The sequence below is a fragment of the Elaeis guineensis genome, chromosome 12 (assembly GCF_000442705.2).
Source record: "Elaeis guineensis isolate ETL-2024a chromosome 12, EG11, whole genome shotgun sequence".
NCBI lineage: Eukaryota > Viridiplantae > Streptophyta > Magnoliopsida > Arecales > Arecaceae > Elaeis > Elaeis guineensis.
The window spans coordinates 1440239-1460015 of record NC_026004.2 but is presented as its reverse complement, the minus strand read 5'-3'; the positions used below and the strand labels follow the sequence as shown (position 1 = coordinate 1460015).

The window sequence follows — 19777 nt, the reverse complement described above, 5'->3', positions numbered from 1 at the left end:
GCTCCAGGAGATGAACCGGCGGATCGAAGAACTCCGCCATGCGCCTCCCGCTTATGGTGAGGATATTTGTACTGACCCCCCTTCTCCCAAATGATCATGCAGGAACCGATCCCGCCAAACTTCAAGCTTCCCCAGTTCGAAAGCTACGACGGAACTTCGGACCCGGTTGATCATCTGGAGGCCTTCCGGACGATGATGCTGCTTCACGGTGCTCCTGATGCCATTCTATGCCGGGCCTTCCCGTCCACCTTGAAGGGAGCGGCAAGGAACTGGTACTCGGCTTTGAAATCGGGTACCATCTTTTCCTTCGATCAAATGAGCCACCAATTTGTGGCCCATTTTGTCAGCAGCCGCGCCCCGGAAGGGTTCGGAGTCCCTCATCAACATCAAGCAGAGGGAAGGGGAGTCCATATCGGGCCTACATCAACCGCTTCAACATCGCGGCGCTGGAGGTCCGGAACTTGGACCAATCAGTCGCATGGCCGCCCTGAAAGGCGGCCTTCAGAAGAATGATCTTTTGTTCTCCCTGGAGAAGAAGTATCCCAGGGATTTTGCTGATTTGCTGGCTGGGCTGAAGGATACGCCCGAGCGGAAGAAGCCTTCAAAATGAAGGATGAAGAGACGGCGAGGGAGCGGCAAGCGGGAGACTCGAGTAAGCCCGCAATTGAAAAAGGCCAAAGGAAGCCCGGCTGCGTTCTCGATCCCCTCCTGGGCATAAGCGCGCCCATACTCCACCCGGCGCGCAGGCAGAGAAGCCCGGATCGGGTTCGGCGGGGTTCCCCACCAGGGAGATTCCGCAACTACGCCCCCCTCAACGCCTCGAAGGCCCAGGTGCTGATGGAGGTCAGGGAGCAGCTCCCTAGGCCGGAGAGGATGTGCACACACCCCGAGAAGCGTAACCCCAACAAGTTCTGCCTCTACCACCGCGACCCACGGGCCACGACACAGAGGAATGCATCCAGCTCCGGGACGAGATCGAGGAGCTCATTCGGCGAGATCGACTCGACAGGTTCATCCGTCGCAGGCCCTGAGGGTAGAGGAGATCAGCCAAGGGCCCTTCCGCAGCCTGAACCGCCAAGAAGGGAGGAGCAACTCGGGGACCGGCCTCCCATCGGGACCATCGACTCCATCACCGGAGGGCCTCAAGGAGGAGCGGGCCACCCGGACTGTGGAACTCGAAAAATCTGTAAATATATCACTTACGATTTCACCTTAAATCTAAATTTCTTTCTACTTGACATACTCTTCCCATCTGGTGCGGATTTATTACGACTGGATAAGACCCCTCCAAATGCCTGAAACAAAGTTATGTTAGGAACAGGGGAGAACCCCATCCTAACATACCTGAAATGAAAGTCCGACTATCTCGAAATCGGATCGGGGGAGAGGCCTTACAGCGCCCTAATGTGCCCCCACAGTCATGTCAGGAACAGGAGGAGAACCTCGTCCTGACATGAGCAAAGTCGAAGGCCCGATTCTTTTAGACCGGATGGGGGGAGAGGCCTTACAGCGCCCTAATGTGCCCCCACAGCCATGTCAGGAACAGGAAGAGAACCTCATCCTGACATGAGCAAAGTCAAAGGTCCGGTTCTTTTAGACCGGATGGGGGGAGAGAGGCCTTACAGCGCCCTAATGTGCCCCCACAGCCATGTCAGGAACAGGAGGAGAACCTCGTCCTGACATGAGCAAAGTCAAAGGCCCGGTTCTTTTAGACCGGATGGGGGGAGAGGCCTTACAGCACCCTAATGTGCCCCCACAGCCATGTTAGGAACAGGAGGAGAACCTCGTCCTGACATGAGCAAAGTCGAAGGCTCGGTTCTTTTAGACCGGACGGGGGGAGAGGCCTTACAGCGCCCTAACGCGCCCCACAGCCAAGCCGGGAACAGGAGGAGAACCTCGCCCTGGCTCAAGCAAAGTGGAAGGCCCGGACTCCCACGGGAGCCGGGCTCTGTCCACAACGCCAAGGAAGACTCCACCCGGACTCCCACGGGAGCCGGACTCCATCCACGACGTCAAGAAAAACTCCACTCGGACTCCTACGGGAGCCGGACTCCGTACACGATGCCAAGGAAGATTCCACCCAGACTCCTACGGGAGCCGGGCTCCACCCACGACTTCTGCAGCAAGAGCTGATGGTGGCGAAGCCCGACCGCCCAACAAGATCGGGTGAAAGGAAAAAAGCCCCTCATCGGCACCTCCTCGCTCCTATGCAACCCCGCAAAAAGTGGGGGGAGGGCCCTCACTCCGAGAAGAGGAGAAAAATTAAAAAGGAAGGATGACGAACTACGACGGGAACAGATGAAGGATGAACCACACCAAAAGACCTAAAGGACTTCGTCCCAACTGAAACGGAGAGTTCCTACCGAACACCTCCGGCTGCTAAAAAGACTTTCGACATCGGTTAGGAAGGCAACGACATCTCCGAAATAATGCGGAGCCCGGACGGCCAAGCTCGGGCTTGCGGCCATGTACGACGAGAAAGGCGAGCTAACGCATCGACGATCGGGCGCCCCCTAACGACGTCTACGTCAGACGAGTCAAACGACAAGAAAAGTTCAGCGGATGGAATTTAGTGCAACGCGCGGACGAGGTAACACAAAACGTCCTTTTCATTTCATTTTCGATATACACGCTACAAAGCCCGGAAGGCCAAGGAAAGAAAGGCAAAACGACAAAAAGGAAGTAAATACTGAAAAGACAGAAGGACGAAAAGAGCTCTAAGAGGGCCAGGCTCCCTCCGACCTAGAATTATCTACTCCATCCCTTAACCAGGACTGCCTTAGATTCTAAATTTCTTCTTCTAGCTCTCCCCTTTTCTGCAGTGCGTCATGGAGCGCCCGACCAAGTTGCTGGCTCTCGACCTCCGCCTCTCGATGCCTCTTCCTCAAGACCTCGGATTCTGCCTCCGCATCCGCGACGGCCCGCTGCTCGTACATCAGTTGGATCTTCAGTTGTTGCAGTTCAGCTGTCTTTTCCCCGAGGGAGACAGAAATCTCCTCAACGGTGCCTCTTAGGGCTTGGAGCTCATTAGAATCTCGGGCGGAAGTAAGCTGCGCCCTGCTAGCCAGCTGCCTCTGGAGACGGACGACTTCATCGGCCGCCGCCCTGAATCTCCCTTTATACTCTTCCACCTGCCTGCGCCAGCTAGCCCGATGCACGTCGTGGCTCACCTCGGCGTCCTGAAGCTGCTGCTGAAGGTCGGAGACCTTCTTCGACCACTTCTGGTCACCGTCGACCCGGGCCAAGAGTCGGGACGAATTTCCTTCCAGCTGGCCGATCTTCCCCTTCGCAGCTGACAGTTCCACCTTGAGGGCGCTGATCCTGGCGGCCTGGGCCCAAATTTGATCGCTGGCGCTCTTCTTGCATTCCTCGAGTTCCTTCGCGAAGTCCGCCTTCCTACGGCTATACTCCATGATCCCCTTCACGTGGAGATTCCGAAAGTGGGTGGCCTCAGCGGTGGCTTCAGAATGACCTTCTCTCAATCGGCGGAGCTCGCCTTCCATCTTCTTTAACTTCTTCGTCAGGTGAAGGACTTCCTTCTTCAGCTGCTGGATCGTCGATTTCAGCAGGACCCCCAGGGGCAGGGGGAGTGCTTCTGCAGGATACTGCCATCGGAAGGCAAAAGCGTCAAAACACGACTCATTACAGGGAGGAGAACAGAAAGAAGGAGGGGGGGAGGAGAAGCCGTCCGCAACAAGAAATTCAACTTTATTGATTGGATGATTTTTGAAGACAAACAGAAAAGAAAAATTGCGACGAAATAAAGGTACAAGATCAGAGGTCTCAGACCTCTGGGGCGGAGGTTGGAGAATTCGGCATTCCCGGTAAGGGGGCTGTGACGGCAGTGGCTGCTGGCGAAGGACCGGTCTCGTCTTCAGACTCCTCGCCTAGGAAGCTGAGGTCAAGCTCTGAAAATTTTCTGGCCACCTTCTCTTGGCAGAGCTCGAACCCCTTAATGAACGCTTCCTGGCCGAATTGGACCTTCAGATCCCTCATCTCTGTGGAGGCCTTGAATTCCTCTATCGCAAGGGCTCTGGCCTCCGAGACCAGGGCCGAAGTTTGCTCAACCAAGTTGGCGACCTCGGCCTCCGCCTTCCTCGCCGATTCCTCCAAGATCTGCCTCTCCTCCTCCCGGGCTCGCTTCTCTCTTTCCAGGGCCTCCTGGAGGGCGGCTACTTCAGCCGTCTTTGCTTGGAGGCGAGCGACCTCGGCCTGACAGTGTTCCTCCACCTGGAGGATGTCCCTCCTCGTGCGGCTCATCGCCTCGATATAGGCGAGGAGCTGGTGCCCAATCTGCAAAGACGGCTAGGGAATTAGAACAAAGGCCGAATAGCCATGTAAATGAAGATCCATTTACCTCAAGGAAGGACCCCAAAGAGTCCCAGGCCCGCTACTCAGGATCGGCACGGTCGATCCTCTCAACGACGTCAGGCAGAATGCAGCCGTCGATCAGCCGCCTGATCAAGTCTATCGTTGAAGGGATTCTCCGACCCCTCTTCGGAGCAGAGGGACTCGTCCGCAGCAGTTCGGCGGCTGCTCGCCCTGCGGGCCACCGATTTCCTTCTTTGCCCCGCGGCGGGCGCCTCCGTGGAGCGGACCCCCGAAATGGGGGCCCCAGTCGGTGGACTCCTTGAGGAGGCCCGGGGAGCCGTTGGCTCGGCATCCGAGGGAATGTCGATGGCCGGGGCCGCCTGGACGGGTGCAGCTAAGCTCGACTCCTCCGCCCTGGCCCTCTTCGTCGATCCGGAGGTCGCAGCGTCCTTTCTCTTGTGGGCCCGAAGGCCCCTGGCTAGCATCCGCGCTGCTTCGACGTCCATTCCTAAAAAAAAAAAAAAAAGAAGGAAGAAAAAGAAGTAAACCAATCAGTCAAAAAAAAAAAAAAGAGAAAGAAGAGAGAAAAGAAGGGAGGAAAGAGAGAGAGAAGGAGGAAGAAAGAAAAAGAAGAAAGGCGTGAAAAGAGAAGATAAGGTAAAAGATGAATACTCGCTGGATCCTGGGGACTCAGGCCGATGTTGAAAAGAAATTGCTCCCTCAGAAGATTGGGAAGGGAAGGAGCGGAGTAAGCTAGAAGCTTCCGGGCAGCCTGGAGGTCATCCTCCCCCAGGCTAGGAGCCCGGCGGACAGAATCCCTCAGAGAGCCCCAAGGGGGCAGGCCCAGTCTCAGGGTCGGACAGTGGACGAAGAGGTATTTCTCCTTCCAATTGTGGATTGAAGAAGGGGCGCCTTTCAGCAACCCCTTCTTGCCGAACTGGGGGGAGAAGTACCACCAGTCCTTCGTCGAAGGATGGCGCTTGAAGGTATAGAAGTGTCTAAACAAAGAGAGGGACGGTTGGACCTCGACTACGTGGCAGAGGGAGAGAAATCCTATCAAGAACCTAAAAGAATTCGGGGCCACGGAAGCCAAGGAGATGTCTAAGAAGCGGAAGAGGGCAACAACAAAGGAAGGAAGCGGAAGCCGGAGTCCGGCACGGAACGCTTCCTGGTACAGACAAAAACGACCGGAAGGGGGAGTGTTGGCCCGGTCAGAAGGGCCAGGCAGCTCCAGGTCGTACTCCGGAGGAACTCCATACTGAACCCTTATCAAAAGGAGTTCCTCCGAGGTCAGGGAACATGGAATGGCATCCGACGCGAAAACCGGGTGGAGCCCAGCCCCAGACGCAGGTTCGTCTACAGAGCCGGAGACCTGGGGGTTTGAGGCGGAAGAGCTCCCGGAACTGCAGGGAGCAGAAGAGCCAGAAGACATTTCGAGTAGTTTCGAAGGGGGGCTCTAAAGGTCCCTAAGAAGGCGGACAGAAGGGGGGACGAGAGGCCACAGGAAACTAACTCGGAGGGATGCAAAAAAATAATGACAGAGAAGAAGTCCCTAGGCGGTGGAAAGAAGGTTGAAGGTGCTGGAACTAACCTATATCGCTCTAAGGGACCAGAGGGACGAAGACAGAGACGATTTGGAAGACACCTACGGCTCGAGAAGATGCCCACTGAAACAGGGCTCTCGAAGAGAAGGCAGACACTGGTAGAAACTCTGGAATGGAATAGGGCGCCTAAAGGTGGGAGGACGGGTTTAAATAGACCCTGGGATCCGGCGCCATAATGATCACGAATCCCCCCAAGCCAGTCCACACCCGGCACGTGTCCCACTCCCCCCGACAGGCGGCTAAAAGCGGCTGATGAATCAGCAGGACCATTATGGCGCCGTACCTGGGCTAGTATACCGGCGAGAATTTCGAAGGGTCGCTTCGTATCGCCCCGATCCGAAAAGACTCCAGCACGCGCACATTTAATGCCAAAATATCTGGAGGCGGCAGTGCGCAGGATTCGAAGGGACGGGTTCGGTTGTGCCCCTCTCTCTCTGTACTTCCTTCGTTTGAAATTCAAACTCAGAAGTAGGGGGACTGGTGTTGGGTATAAAATACCCACAGCCGAAGTCCTCAGCAGAATCGGCTCCAGGAGGTCCGTCCAGACTCCTACGGGAGCCGGGCTTCGTCGCCAACGTCAACCGCCGGTAAGGTTCGTCCGGACTCCTACGGGAGCCGGACTCCGCCAACAACTTCAACCGCAAGGAGACTCCGCTCGGACTCCTACAGGAGCCGGGCTCCGTCCTCAACATCAGCTGCCAGTAAGCCTTGTCCAGTCTCCTACGGGAGCCGGACTTCGCCTTTAACTTCAATCGCAGGAAGACTCCGCCCGGACTCCTATGGGAGCCGGGCTTCATCCTCGACTCCAACGGCTGCAGACAGACTTCGTCCGGACTCCTACGGGAGCCGGACTCCGCCAACAACTTCAACCACAAGGAGACTCCGCCCGGACTCCTATAGGAGCCGGGCTCCGTCCTCAACATCAGCTGCCAGTAAGCCTTGTCCGGTCTCCTACGGGAGCCAGACTTCGCCTTTAACTTCAATTGCAGGAAGACTCCGTCCGGACTCCTACGGGAGCCGGGCTTCATCCTCGACTCCAACGGCTGCAGACAGACTTCGTCCGGACTCCTACGGGAGCCGGACTCCGCCAACAACTTCAACCGCAAGGAGACTCCGCCCGGACTCCTACAGGAGCCGGGCTCCGTCCCCAACATCAGCTGCCGGTAAGCCTTGTCCGGTCTCCTACGGGAGCCGAACTTCGCCTTAAGCTTTAATTGCAGGAAGACTCTGCCCGGACTCCTACGGGAGCCGAGCTTCGTCCTTGACTCCAACGGCTGCAGACAGACTTCGTCCGGACTCCTACGGGAGCCGGACTCCGCCAACAACTCCAACCGCAAGCAGACTCCGCCAGGACTCCTACAGGAGCCGGGCTCCGTCCGCTGCCGAACTTCGGCCGACGGATCTGCACTCCCTGGCAGGCCACAATAACGGCCACGATCCTGCTCCACTTCCTGCGGCGGATTCCGCGCAGCTCCATCACTCCCCGACAGGCCGCAGTAACAGTCGCAGCTCTGCTCCACTCCCTACGACGGATTCCGCGCAGTTCCACTACTCCCTGGTAGGCCACAATAACGGCCACGATCCTGCTTCACTTCCTGCGACGGATACCGCGCGATTCTCTCATCCGCTGGCAAGTCGTGGCAACAGACGCCGCTCCACTCCCCGCGACAGACTCCACGTGGCACTCCCCGGTGATAGCCACGGGTCCACCCCACTACTCTTAGCAGCAAACTCCACCTGACCCTGGGCAGCCCACTGCCAGACGGTTACAGATGTCGCTATCAGGTTACTGTCCCCTCCGCCTATAAAAGGGGGCTCCAGATACGTTATTCTATAAGCTCTCGTCTTTTTTATCTAAAAACTCTGCTAAATTCTCCGTTCGAGCACTCCATTCTTGTTGAGGCAGAGAACTGACTTGAGCGTCGGAGGGTCTTGCCGGAGCAACCCCACCTCCGGTTTAGACTTCCTTTGCAGGTCCCGGCGGCGACCGCGACTTCCTCGACTCCAGCTTCTCCGGCGCAAGCAGATTTTTGCACCAACAGGAGTAGTAGAGTTGAGGAGAACCATGATAGATGAAATCAATAGAGAGACCTACAAAAAAGAAAAAAGAAAAACGATGAATATATGGAAGAGGTTGAAGGGCACATTAAGATCAAGAGGTTAAATGGAGAGAACAAAAGAAAAAGAGGAGTAACAATTCACTTTTAAAAATAATAAAATTAAATTTTTTTTATTTATATTGTTTTGAAAATATTCATATTTATATGAAAATAAAAAATAAAAATAAATATATATATATATATATTTTATAACTGATTTTATATTTTTTATCATTTCTTTTAAAAAATAAAATAGAATAACAACATGATACCAAATATGGCTTCGGCACGTGCATACCCCGGAGGAAAGCCTCCTTCTAATTATATATCTTTTATATATATATATATATATATATATATATATATATATATATATATATATATATATATATATATATATATATATATATATATATATATATATATATATATATATCTATATCTTGAACTGTAAACGTGTCAATCATGTAACATTCACCAACTAGTTTTATTTTCAGACCTCATCACCTGATCTCCACCAGATAACTAGGTTAGATTCAGGGCCAGGTCACGTGCGTCCGCTTCCTCGGTAATAAATAATCTGTCAGAGTTCTTTTCCCAAATAATACGAAAAAAAAATTTTTTTACCAAAATATATCAAAACGAAACTTATTTACCAAACTAATGCAAAAGGGAAAAACGCCATTTTGAATGGCGTTTTTTCCCCTTCCACGTCAGCCCCTGTTTCCACGCTGGCATCGTCCGAAAAAAAAAAAAAATAAAAAAACGCCATTTGGAATGGCGTCTTTAAAAACGCCATTTTGAATGGCGTTTTTAAAAACGCCATTCAAAATGGCGTTTCTCAATTTTCCCCCCGGAAAAAATCGTGGAAAAATGGAAAATTTTGTTTTTTAAACTTTGGAATTAGTAAATAAATTAAAAAATTAATTTGGATTGAAATATAAAATATAAAGATTTTAATTTGTAATTAATTTAAAAAATTATAAGAAAAAAAAAATTATCATAGAAAATAAAAAAAAGAGAAAGAAATATGAAAGAAATGAAAATATTATTTCAAATTACTTTCGGAAATTAAAATTAATTTATTTTAAAAAGATTCAAAAAATTTTTAAGAAGAGGGTTAAAAAATTTTATAAAAACATAAAGAATTGAAAAAAATAGAAATTATAATTGAAATTGAATAACAAAGTTTATAATTTTTAATTTTAAGAAATAAGAATTATAATTGTAAATGAAATTAAAAATTTTATTGTAAATAACTAAATAAATTTAAATATAAATTTTTAAAGTATTTTTTAAATAAAAGAAAAAAATACTAATAGAATATAAAAAAGATAAAAGTGGAAAAAAATTAAAATTAAAATTTAAAAATATAGAAATTATAAAGTAGATTAGAAAAAATATATCATAAAATAATAAAATTAAATTGAATTAATTACAATTTTTTTGTTAGGGTATTTTATAAATGTGACTTAAAAAAAGTAAATTTGAAATAAATTTTGATAAAAAAATACATTAAAAAGTTAAAAAATTATGAAAAGTTAAAAAGTTGAAAAGTGAAAATTTTTAAAAAGTCACCAAAAATAACAAATATAAATTTATAACCAAAAAAAATGTAATGTTTAATTGAAATAAAAATATTTTTTAAATATATTTTATAAGAATAAAATTAATTTAATTTAAAAAATTTTCAAATAAAATTTGAAAATGACCTAAAAAAATTTCATAAAAAGATAAAGAATTGAAAAAAATAGAAATTTATAAATAATCAAAGAACAAGCATTATAATTCAAAATTTAAAAGAAATAAAATTTTAAATATTAATTGAAATAAATATATTATTTAAAATTACTTTCGAAAATTAAAAAGTAAATTTATTAAAAAGATTCAAAAAAATTTTAAAAGTAGGGTTAAAAAATATTATAAAAATATAAAGAATTGAAAAAAATAGAAATTATAATTGTAATTGAAGAACAAAGTTTATAATTTTTAATTTTAAGAAATAAGAATTATAATTGTAAATGAAATTAAAAATTATATTTTAAATAACAAAATTAATTTAAATATAAATTTTTAAAAATTATTTTAAATAAAAGAAAAAAAAATACTAGTAGAATATAAAAAATATAAAAATAAAAAAATTTAAAATTAAAATTTAAAAATATAGAAATTATAAATTAGATTAGAAAAAATATATCATAAAAGAATAAAATAAAAATAAATTAATTACAATTTATTTGTTAGGGTATTTTATCAATGTGACTTAAAAAAATAAGAAATAAGAATTAAAATTGTAATTGAAATTAAAAATAATATTTTAATTAATAAGTAAAATTAAATATTATAATTTAAAAAAATAATTTAAATGAAGGAAAAAAATGGGTGGAAAAATTAAAATTTAATTTGAATTAAAATTTGATATAAAAAAATACAGTGTAAAGTTAAAAATTGAGAAAAAATATGGAATAAGATATTCATAAGAAAATATTTTTTTAATTACGAGAAATAAAAAAAAAGGGGGAAAACGCCATAGAGAATGGCGTTTTCCCCTCCCAGATCCCTTTTCCCCCCTCTCCTTCTTCCTTCTCCCTTCTCCTTCTCCTCTTCTCCCTTCTCCCTTCTCCCTTCTTGATCTTCTCCGGCGTCTCTCCGACGGCACGGCGGCACGACGGCGAGGTCTCGGCGGCGGTGAGTTCTTCCCGCCTCTCTCTCCATCTTCCTCTTTTTCTCTCCCTCTTCCCCTCTCTCTCTTTCTCTCATCCTGGCGGCGGGCCGCGCGTCCCGGCGGTGGCTCCCGGCCCCCTCTCCTCTCTCTCTTCCTCTCTCTCTCTCTCTCTTCCTCTCTCTCTCCCTTCTCCGTGGCCGCCGGCCACAGACTGGCGGCGGCGGGCCGCGCGTCCCGGCGGCGGGCCGCGCGCCCCGGCTGTGGGTCCCGCGTCCCGGCGGTGGCCCCGGCCCCCTCCTCTCTCTCTTCCTCTCTCTCTCTCCCTTCTCCTTGGCCGCCGGCCACAGACGGCCGGCGGTGGGCCGCGCGTCCCGGCGGCGGGTCCCGCGTCCCGACGGTGGGTCCCGCATCCCGGCGGTGGCCCCCGGCCCCCTCCTCTGTCTCTTCTTCTCTCTCTCTCTCCCTCTCTCTCTCCCTTCTCCGTGGCCGCCGGGCCGCGCGTCCCGGCGGCGGGCCGCGCGCCCCGGCTGTGGGTCCCGCGTCCCGACGGTGGCCCCGGCCCCCTCCTCTCTCTCTTCCTCTCTCTCTCTTCCTCTCTCTCTTTCCCTTCTCCTTGGCCGCCGGCCACAGACGGCCGGCGGTGGGCCGCGAGTCCCGGCGGCGGGTCCCGCGTCCCGGCGGTGGCCCCCGGCCCCCTCCTCTCTCTCTTCTTCTCTCTCTCTTCCTCTCTCTCTCCCTTCTCCGTGGCCGCCGGCCACAGACTGCCGGCGGCGGGCCGCGCGCCCCGGCGGCGGGCCGCGCGTCCCGGCGGCGGGCCGCGCGCCCCGGCGGCGGGCCGCGCGCCCCGGCTGTGGGTCCCGCGTCCCGGCGGTGGCCCCGGCCCCCTCCTCTCTCTCTTCCTCTCTCTCTCTTCCTCTCTCTCTCCCTTCTCCTTGGCCGCCGGCCACAGACGGCCGGTGGTGGGCCGCGCGTCCCGGCGACCGGTCCCGCATCCCGGCGGCGGGTCCCGCATCCCGACGGTGGCCCCCGGCCTCTCCTCTCTCTCTTCCTCTCTCTCTCCCTTCTCCTTGGCCGCCGGCCACAGACGGCCGGCGGCGGGGCGCCCCTCCCGAAGGCGGGGCCCACATCCTGGCGGCGGGCCCGCGTCCCGACGGTGGGCCGCGCCCCCTTCTCTCTCTTCTTCTCTCTCTCCCTTCTCTTCGGTTGCTGGCCACAGACGGTCGACGGTGGGCCCCGCGCCCTGGTGGCCAAGGCGGGCCCGCACCCCGACGGCGGTCCTCGACCTCGTCTCTTCCGGCGGGGCCGCTTGCCCTGACGGCGGGCCCCGCGTCTCGACGGTGGGCTCAGACGGTCGGTGGGCCGCGTGCGCTGAAGGCGGGCCCCACGTGGTGATGGCTCCGATGCGATCGGTTGCGATGACGGTGGGGTCCATGGATTCCGACGTTCGTTTTTTTTTATCTCATTAATTTAATTTTATTTTTATCTTTATTTAATTAAATTTAATTGTAATTTAAATTTTTAAATATATTGCATTTAATGAAAACGTAGACCCGTCAATTGATCAATGTATAATATTCTACGTTATCCGTATAAAATATATATGAAATATATATTTTTATATGGATATCGTAAAATACATACATTGGTCAATTGATTGTCCAGTTTGGACAGTTTGAGAATTGCATTTAATTCTATAGATAATTACATTATTCGAATGATATGCGGAGGGTTCGAGAAAAATTTCGGACAGTATTTTTCTTTAGTTCTCCTCACACATTTTGAGTCGTGTGGGGAGAACTAAGGGGAAATGCTGCCGAAATTTCTTTCGGTCCTTTTTGCGTATCGTTTGATTAATGTAATTAATCTATAGAATTAATGCAATTTCCGAATGGGATAGGATCTATCTGTACCTATTTGTTGATGATATGATGCATGTATCATGTAAATTTTTTCAATTGTATTTTAAATTTTTAAATATATTGCATTTCATGAAAACGTAGACCCGTCAATTGATCAATGTATAATATTCTACGTTATCCGTATAAAATATATATTTCATATATATTTTTATATGGATATCGTAAAATACATACATTGATCAATTGATTGTCCAGTTTGGACAGTTTGGGAATTGCATTTAATTCTATAGATAATTACATTATTCGAATGATATGCGGAGGGTTCGAGAGATATTTCGGACAGTATTTTTCTTTAGTTCTCCTCACACATTTTGAGTCGTGTGGGGAGAACTAAGGGGAAATGCTGTCGAAATTTCTTTCGGTCCTTTTTGCGTATCGTTTGATTAATGTAATTAATCTATAGAATTAATGCAATTCTCGAATGGGATAAGATCTATCTGTACCTATTTGTTGATGATATGATGCATGTATCATGTAAAATTTTGGTAATAATAAAATAATTAATAATAAATATTTTAATTTTGATTTTATTGTAGGTTGTTTTGAGAAAATGGCCAGTACTCGAGTTCGTGTTTTATTGTATTATGATGGCATGATACAGAATAATGATCAAACTGGTGTGCAGTATAGTCACCCTGCAAATCGGATGATTAGAATATCTTCATCATTATCACGTCAAGAATTATTGGATCATTTATACAGCAGTATTCCTATAGACAAAGAAAAATATGAAATAAAATTGAAATGGAGATCTCCTAATCTGTCGGGACAGTTAATGCAGAGTAAATATATCTTGGTTCCAATTGATGACGATGATGATGTCGAAGAAATGCTGACATTTCCTTTGAAATATTCAGATTGTCGATTTTTAGAATTATATATTGAAAAAGCAGATGTACCAAGCTTTGGATATCATAGTCGGTTTTTAACTCAAGCTGTTCAAACCAATAGTGTTGAGGCCGGTTTTGCAGAACAATATTTCATTACTGCCGGTCCTAGCTGTCCAATTATTCCAAGTGCTGTGATGACTTCTCCTGTGTCTTCTGCTATGGTGACTTCTCCTTTGGTACAAGTAGTGGTAAGTGCGGGAGACGACACTCATATAGAAAATGATGATTGGGTAGTCGGAGGAATAAATTCTGATAGTCTGGGTTTTGAGTCAGATGAAAATGAAGATGAAGACAGTTGGATGGATGAGGACAGTAGCAGTAATGACGATGATGATGAAGATGAGAATGATGATGAAGATGTTCAAGCTAATATTAATGTGGAAGAATCTCAATCTCATTTGCACCAACCTCCACAATATTTTAATGATATAAATTTAGATGATGGTGGTTGTGTTAGTGCTGGTCGAAGATTGAATTCTGACAATCAATTTTGGGACTCTTCGATGACTGAATTTTCTAAAGGTTTAATGTTTGAGAGTAAAGATGATGTAAGGAGAGCTGTTGATCTTTATCACATTATGAAGCATCGGACATACAATGTAGTTCAGTCGCATTCGAAATTATGGTCTGTACGATGCGCATCATCAGATAATGTTCAGCATTGTAAATGGAGGCTTCGTGCTGCATTGTTGAAAAAGCATGGATATTTTCAAATCACAAAATATGAGGGTCCTCACACTTGTTTGTTTACGGGATTGAGTCGAGACCACAAACATGTCAGTGGAAAAATGATTAGCACATTAGTCCGACATATTGTTGAGAAAGATCCCGGTGTTAAAGTTGAAGCTATTGTGGCAGCCGTTAATGATCAATTTCAATATACAGTATCATACAGGAAAGCATGGTGTGGAAAGCATAAGGCATTGGTTGATATTTATGGAGAATGGGAGCCATCTTATGCTAAATTACCTTATTATATGGCTGCACTTCAAAATGCAAATCCTGGTACAGTTGTTTCATGGAATTTTTTTCAATCTGTGAATTCCAATGTTCGTGTTTTAAATTATATTTTTTGGGCTTTCGAACCATCTATTCAGGGTTTTATGCACTGCCGTCCTGTAATTAGCATTGATGGCACGCACTTGTATGGTAAATTTAAAGGTAAGATGTTAATTGCAACAGGCATTGATGCAGAGAATGGGATATTTCCATTAGCATATGCAATTGTCGATGAGGAAACGACTGCAAGTTGGAGTTGGTTTCTTTTCCAGCTCAGAACACATATTGTTAAAGATAGAAATAGAATATGCTTAATTTCTGACAGGCATCCAGGTATATTAAATGCCATCGCAGATGAGTCTATTGGATGGAGTCCACCACGTGCCTATCATCGATACTGTTTAAGACATATCTGCAGTAATTTCAATACACATTTTAAAAATGTGCAGCTGAAAAGAGCAGTATGGCAAGCCGGAAGTGTTCATCAAGTTCGTAAATTCAATTTTATCATGGGCAGAATTAGAACAGTGAATGAAGAAGCTTGGAGCTGGTTGTCCGAGATAGAAAAGGAGAAGTGGACATTGGCACATGATGATGGTCTACGCTATGGTGTTTTAACTACAAATTTGTCGGAGGTTTTTAACAGTGTTCTACGAGGAGCTAGAAATGTGCCAATTACAGCTTGTGTTCAACTGACATTTTATCGTCTTGTCAAATATTTCAATACGAGGCATGCTCAAGCCTTGAGATATGTAGAGGAGAATCAAAATAATCTTTTTACTCCTCATGTTGCAATTAAAATTGCTGAAGATCAAGTTAAGGCTAACCAGCACCGAGTAACAGCATTCAACCTTCAAAGAGGTATATATGAAGTGCTTACGAGAAGAGCAGGCGGAGGACTACGAGGTGGAGGAAATTCTCATACTGTTACATTAGCTGAAAGAAATTGTTCATGTGAAAAGTGGAGCACGTATAAATATCCATGTTCACATGTTTTAGCTGTGTGTCAAGAAATTGCTGTACATTTTAGTGGTTTTGTGGATGATGCATATACAATTACAGCATATATGAATGCTTGGACCGATAATTTCAATCCACTACCACATGAAGATTATTGGATGCATACACGTATGTTCAAATGCATGCCTGATCATCATCGTTTGAGACCGAAGCAGAAAGGTAGACCAAAGTCAACGAGACTACGAAATGAGATGGATGATAGGCAAATAAGAAATAAGAATCACTGTGGTATTTGTAGGGAACAGGGTCATGATCGTCGTCGCTGTCCTAGGATAGTTCAACATACTTCAACTTCAAGCAGCGGAAGAATTTGAAAGCTTTGAAAATTTATTTTTGTCAGTGTTTTATGAATTACTGCGAGATTGTATTTGAATTTACGTGTGTAATATGTTGGGATGAACTGAATTTTGTGTTTAAGTTGTATTGTGTGATAATATTATATTTAAAAAAAAATTTAAAATATTGTTTTACTTTTTTTAATATATCTGTGATAATTTTGCTTGAGGCAGCGTATTATGGCTTACGATCCACGATATCCCGGTCCTCGAGACAGCAGTATTCTTACATTGCAGGAGCATCATCGATCGCAGACTATTTTAAATGGCGGCGTAAGTATTACAATCTTTTTTACTCTTTAAATTTTCATTTTAAAAATCATATACGTTATCTAATTATTATATTTTATTACAGGAGTCCAGACATCTTCGTCTACGACGATCCGATGCAGATTTCTGGAGGACAGAGGATATCCCACGTAGAGTGTTAGATTATTTACGATATCTGGGATTTTATGGAGTATATCGGATCGGTCGTATACAGATGGACGTTGGTCTTATTACTGCTTTGCTTGAGAGATGGCGTCCAGAGACACACACATTTCATCTTCCATTTGGTGAGGCGACCATCACTTTACAGGATGTCAGCATCCTTACTGGACTACCAGTTGATGGAGATCCAGTTACCGGAGTTGATCCCGCACTTACCATTCCGGAGTGGCAGGCTTTGTGCTTGCGATTGTTAGGGTTTGAGCCCGACGCACATTTTTTCGATCATTCACGACTCAGGATTGAGTGTTTGGATGATCGTTATCGTCATTTTCATATTGCGGATGATGCACCGGAGGAGATGGTGCAGCAGTATGTTAGGGGTCAGGTGCTGCGATTGTTAGGTGGTGTCCTGTTACCTGATACTTCATCGAATAAGATGAAGTTGATGTTTCTGCCATTATTAGAGGATTTAGACTTCGCTCGTCGACTCAGTTGGGGCAGTGCAGTACTAGCTTGTCTATACCGAGCTATGTGTCGGGGGGCCTATGCTGATCAGAGCGAGATTGGCGGTTATCTTGTATTATTGCAGGTATGTGAATTAAAATTTTTTATTTTTAATATTTAATTATATATGATATTGAATATATTATTTATTTAATTTTTGAAATTTGCAGATTTGGGTATGGGAGCGTATGCCGACTATCAGTCCATTACGACGACAGTTGCTCGAGATGCCATCAGAGCAGCAGGATCCTGATGTTCCATTCAGACTAGACGGTCCATTAGGATACAGGTATCGAAATATTATTAATTTTATTTAAATTTTTTTTTTAAAATTTATTTAATATTAGTACATTGTGAAACAGATGGAACGTTGCATTCAACGTTCATCACGTATCGACAAGAGTGGCACGGGTTTATAGGTGCCAGTTGGATACATTAGTTGATACATCTAGACGGATAAATTTTAAATTTTTTACAAATATCAATTTACAGTATTCATAATCTAAATTTTTATTAATTTTTTTTATTTTAATTATATTATATCAGTTTTTGTGGAAGCCATATACAGATGGGATATTGGCTATACTGCCGCAGATGTGTACAGTTGGACACGACATATGGACTGCTAGGGTGCCGCTTATTTGTTTTGATGTGGTAGAGTGGCATCTTCCCGATCGTGTCCTGCGGCAGTTTGGTCAGATTCAGGGCATCCCAGAGCAGTTTGATACCAGTCAGGGACTTCATCGTATTGATCGACGAGGGAGAGCTCGTATCGACTGGCGTATCAGACATGTACAGTACATCGATATTTGGGATGCACGTCGAGATCACATTGTTCATGGTGATCCTATTTTGAGAGGTCGTTCATATACTGATGACTACATGGCTTGGTTTTTTAGCATTACAGTGCGAGTCATTGGACAGTCTCAGTATGCAGTTTCTGGATACGAGGGCGAGAGTTCTACTGTACGTCTTTTGGTAAGATTACGAAAATTACTTCATGTTATTTGTGTTATATTTTTGTTTTATATTGTACACTATACTGATTGTTTTATACTAACTGTTCTATTTCTACGTTATAGACTGATTCTGTGTCCGAACTCGTATTGGACACTCGTCGTGCTTTATCTACGACTGATGAGGACGAGCGGATTCAGATACTGCGGGAGATGGAGAGAACAGGTTCCGGAGCATTGAGGGCGATTGGTGTTGATCCACATACCTGTGCGCCTTGGTATGGAGCAGTTCGGACGTCAGATATGAGTTATACGCCGTCACCATATGCTTCACATATGCCATCACCGCATATTCCGCATATGTCATCATTCGATGCTGCACAGATGCCACCGCTTTTTCATCCACAGATGGCAGCGTCTTCTTCGTCCTACATCCCCCAGATGCCATCACCGGGTACCAGTTGGCCACATGAGTATGATACTTTTTTTTCAGGTCCATCCGTGTATCCAGATGAGAGAGTTGAACGGGTCTCTCAGTCCGTAGATGATCCGACAGCATCAGTTATTCCTGAGCAGCATGATCAGCAGATCTCCTCCACTGATATAGGAGAGGAGCCATCACAGCAGGAGCAGCCGACGAGGACCTTCTTGAGAAGGTCCAAGCGACCACGGGCGCCGCGACGTCCTTGTGGGACTTAGTCTTTATTGTATTTGTATTTAGTATTTTTACATTTTTGTTGTACTATTTTTTTGGATATATTTAACATTTTGATTCTATTGAATAATATTAAATATTGATTTCATTTTATATTATTTAATTTTAAATTATTGGATATTATGATTTGTGCATATGGATACACATACTCGAACGTGTCTCAGAACATTAGGAGAGAAAATGTTATGCCGGCGGGCCGTACTTCCCGGGGGCGAGCCCCGCATCCCGATGGCCACGGCGGGCTCCCGCGCCCCGACGGCGGTCCTCAGCCCCCGTCTCTTCCGGTGGTGGGTCCCGTCTCGATTGGTTGTGGGTCCAGAGCAGTTTGATACCAGTTAGGGACTTCATCGTATTGATCGACGAGGGAGAGTTCGTATCGACTGGCGTATCAGACATGCACAGTACATCGATATTTGGGATGCACGTCGAGATCTTATTGTTCATGGTGATCCTATTTTGAGAGGTCGTTCATATACTGATGACTACATGACTTGATTTTTTAGCATTATGGTGCGAGTCATTGGACAGTCTCAGTATGCAGTTTCTGGATACGAGGGCGAGAGTTCTACTGTACGTCTTTTGGTAAGATTATGAAAATTACTTCATGTTATTTGTGTTATATTTTTGTTTTATATTGTACACTATACTGATTGTTTTATACTAACTGTTCTATTTTTATTTTATAGACTTATTCTATGTCGGATCTCGTGTTGGACGCTCGTCGTGCTTTATCTACGACTGATGAGGACGAGCGGATTCAGATACTGCGGGAGATGGAGAGAACAGGTTCCGGAACATTTGTGGCGATTGGTGTTGATGCACATACCTGTGCGTTTTGGTATGGAGCAGTTCGGGCGCTAGATATGAGTTATACGCCGTCACCATATGCTTCACATATGCCATCACCGCATATGTCATCATTTGATGCTGCACAGATGCCACCGCCTTTTCATCTACAGATGGCAGCGTCTTCTTCTTCGTACATCCCCCAGATGCCATCACCGGGTACCAGTTGGCCACATGAGTATGATACTTTTTTGAGAGGCATCCATCCGTGTATCCAGATGAGAGAGTTGAACGGGTCTCTCAGTCCGTAGATGATCCGACAGACGATCATGGGCGCCGCGACGTTCTTGTGGGACTTAGTCTTTATTGTATTTGTATTTAGTATTTTTTCATATTTGTTGTATTTTTTTTTTTACGTTTGACATTTTTATTCTATTGAATAATATTAAATGTTGATTTTATTTTATATTATTTAATTTTAAATGATTGGATATTATGATTGGTGCATATAGATACACATACTCGAACGTGTCTCAGAATAT

At 45.7% G+C, this 19777-nt stretch overlaps 1 protein-coding gene across 1 annotated transcript in view; it reads left to right on the top strand.

Annotated features, from left to right (window-relative positions):
* The window catches only part of LOC140852916 (uncharacterized), a 34699-nt gene extending 15911 nt beyond the window's left edge, over positions 1 to 18788 (top strand). Inside the window, exons 5-9 of the mRNA XM_073246829.1 lie at positions 16198 to 16863; positions 16949 to 17067; positions 17567 to 17756; positions 17861 to 18390; positions 18614 to 18788. Coding sequence (XP_073102930.1) covers positions 16198 to 16863; positions 16949 to 17067; positions 17567 to 17756; positions 17861 to 18390; positions 18614 to 18788 — 1680 coding nt within the window. The remainder of the gene's footprint in view (positions 1 to 16197; positions 16864 to 16948; positions 17068 to 17566; positions 17757 to 17860; positions 18391 to 18613) is intronic.
* Positions 18789 to 19777: the final 989 nt, after the last annotated feature.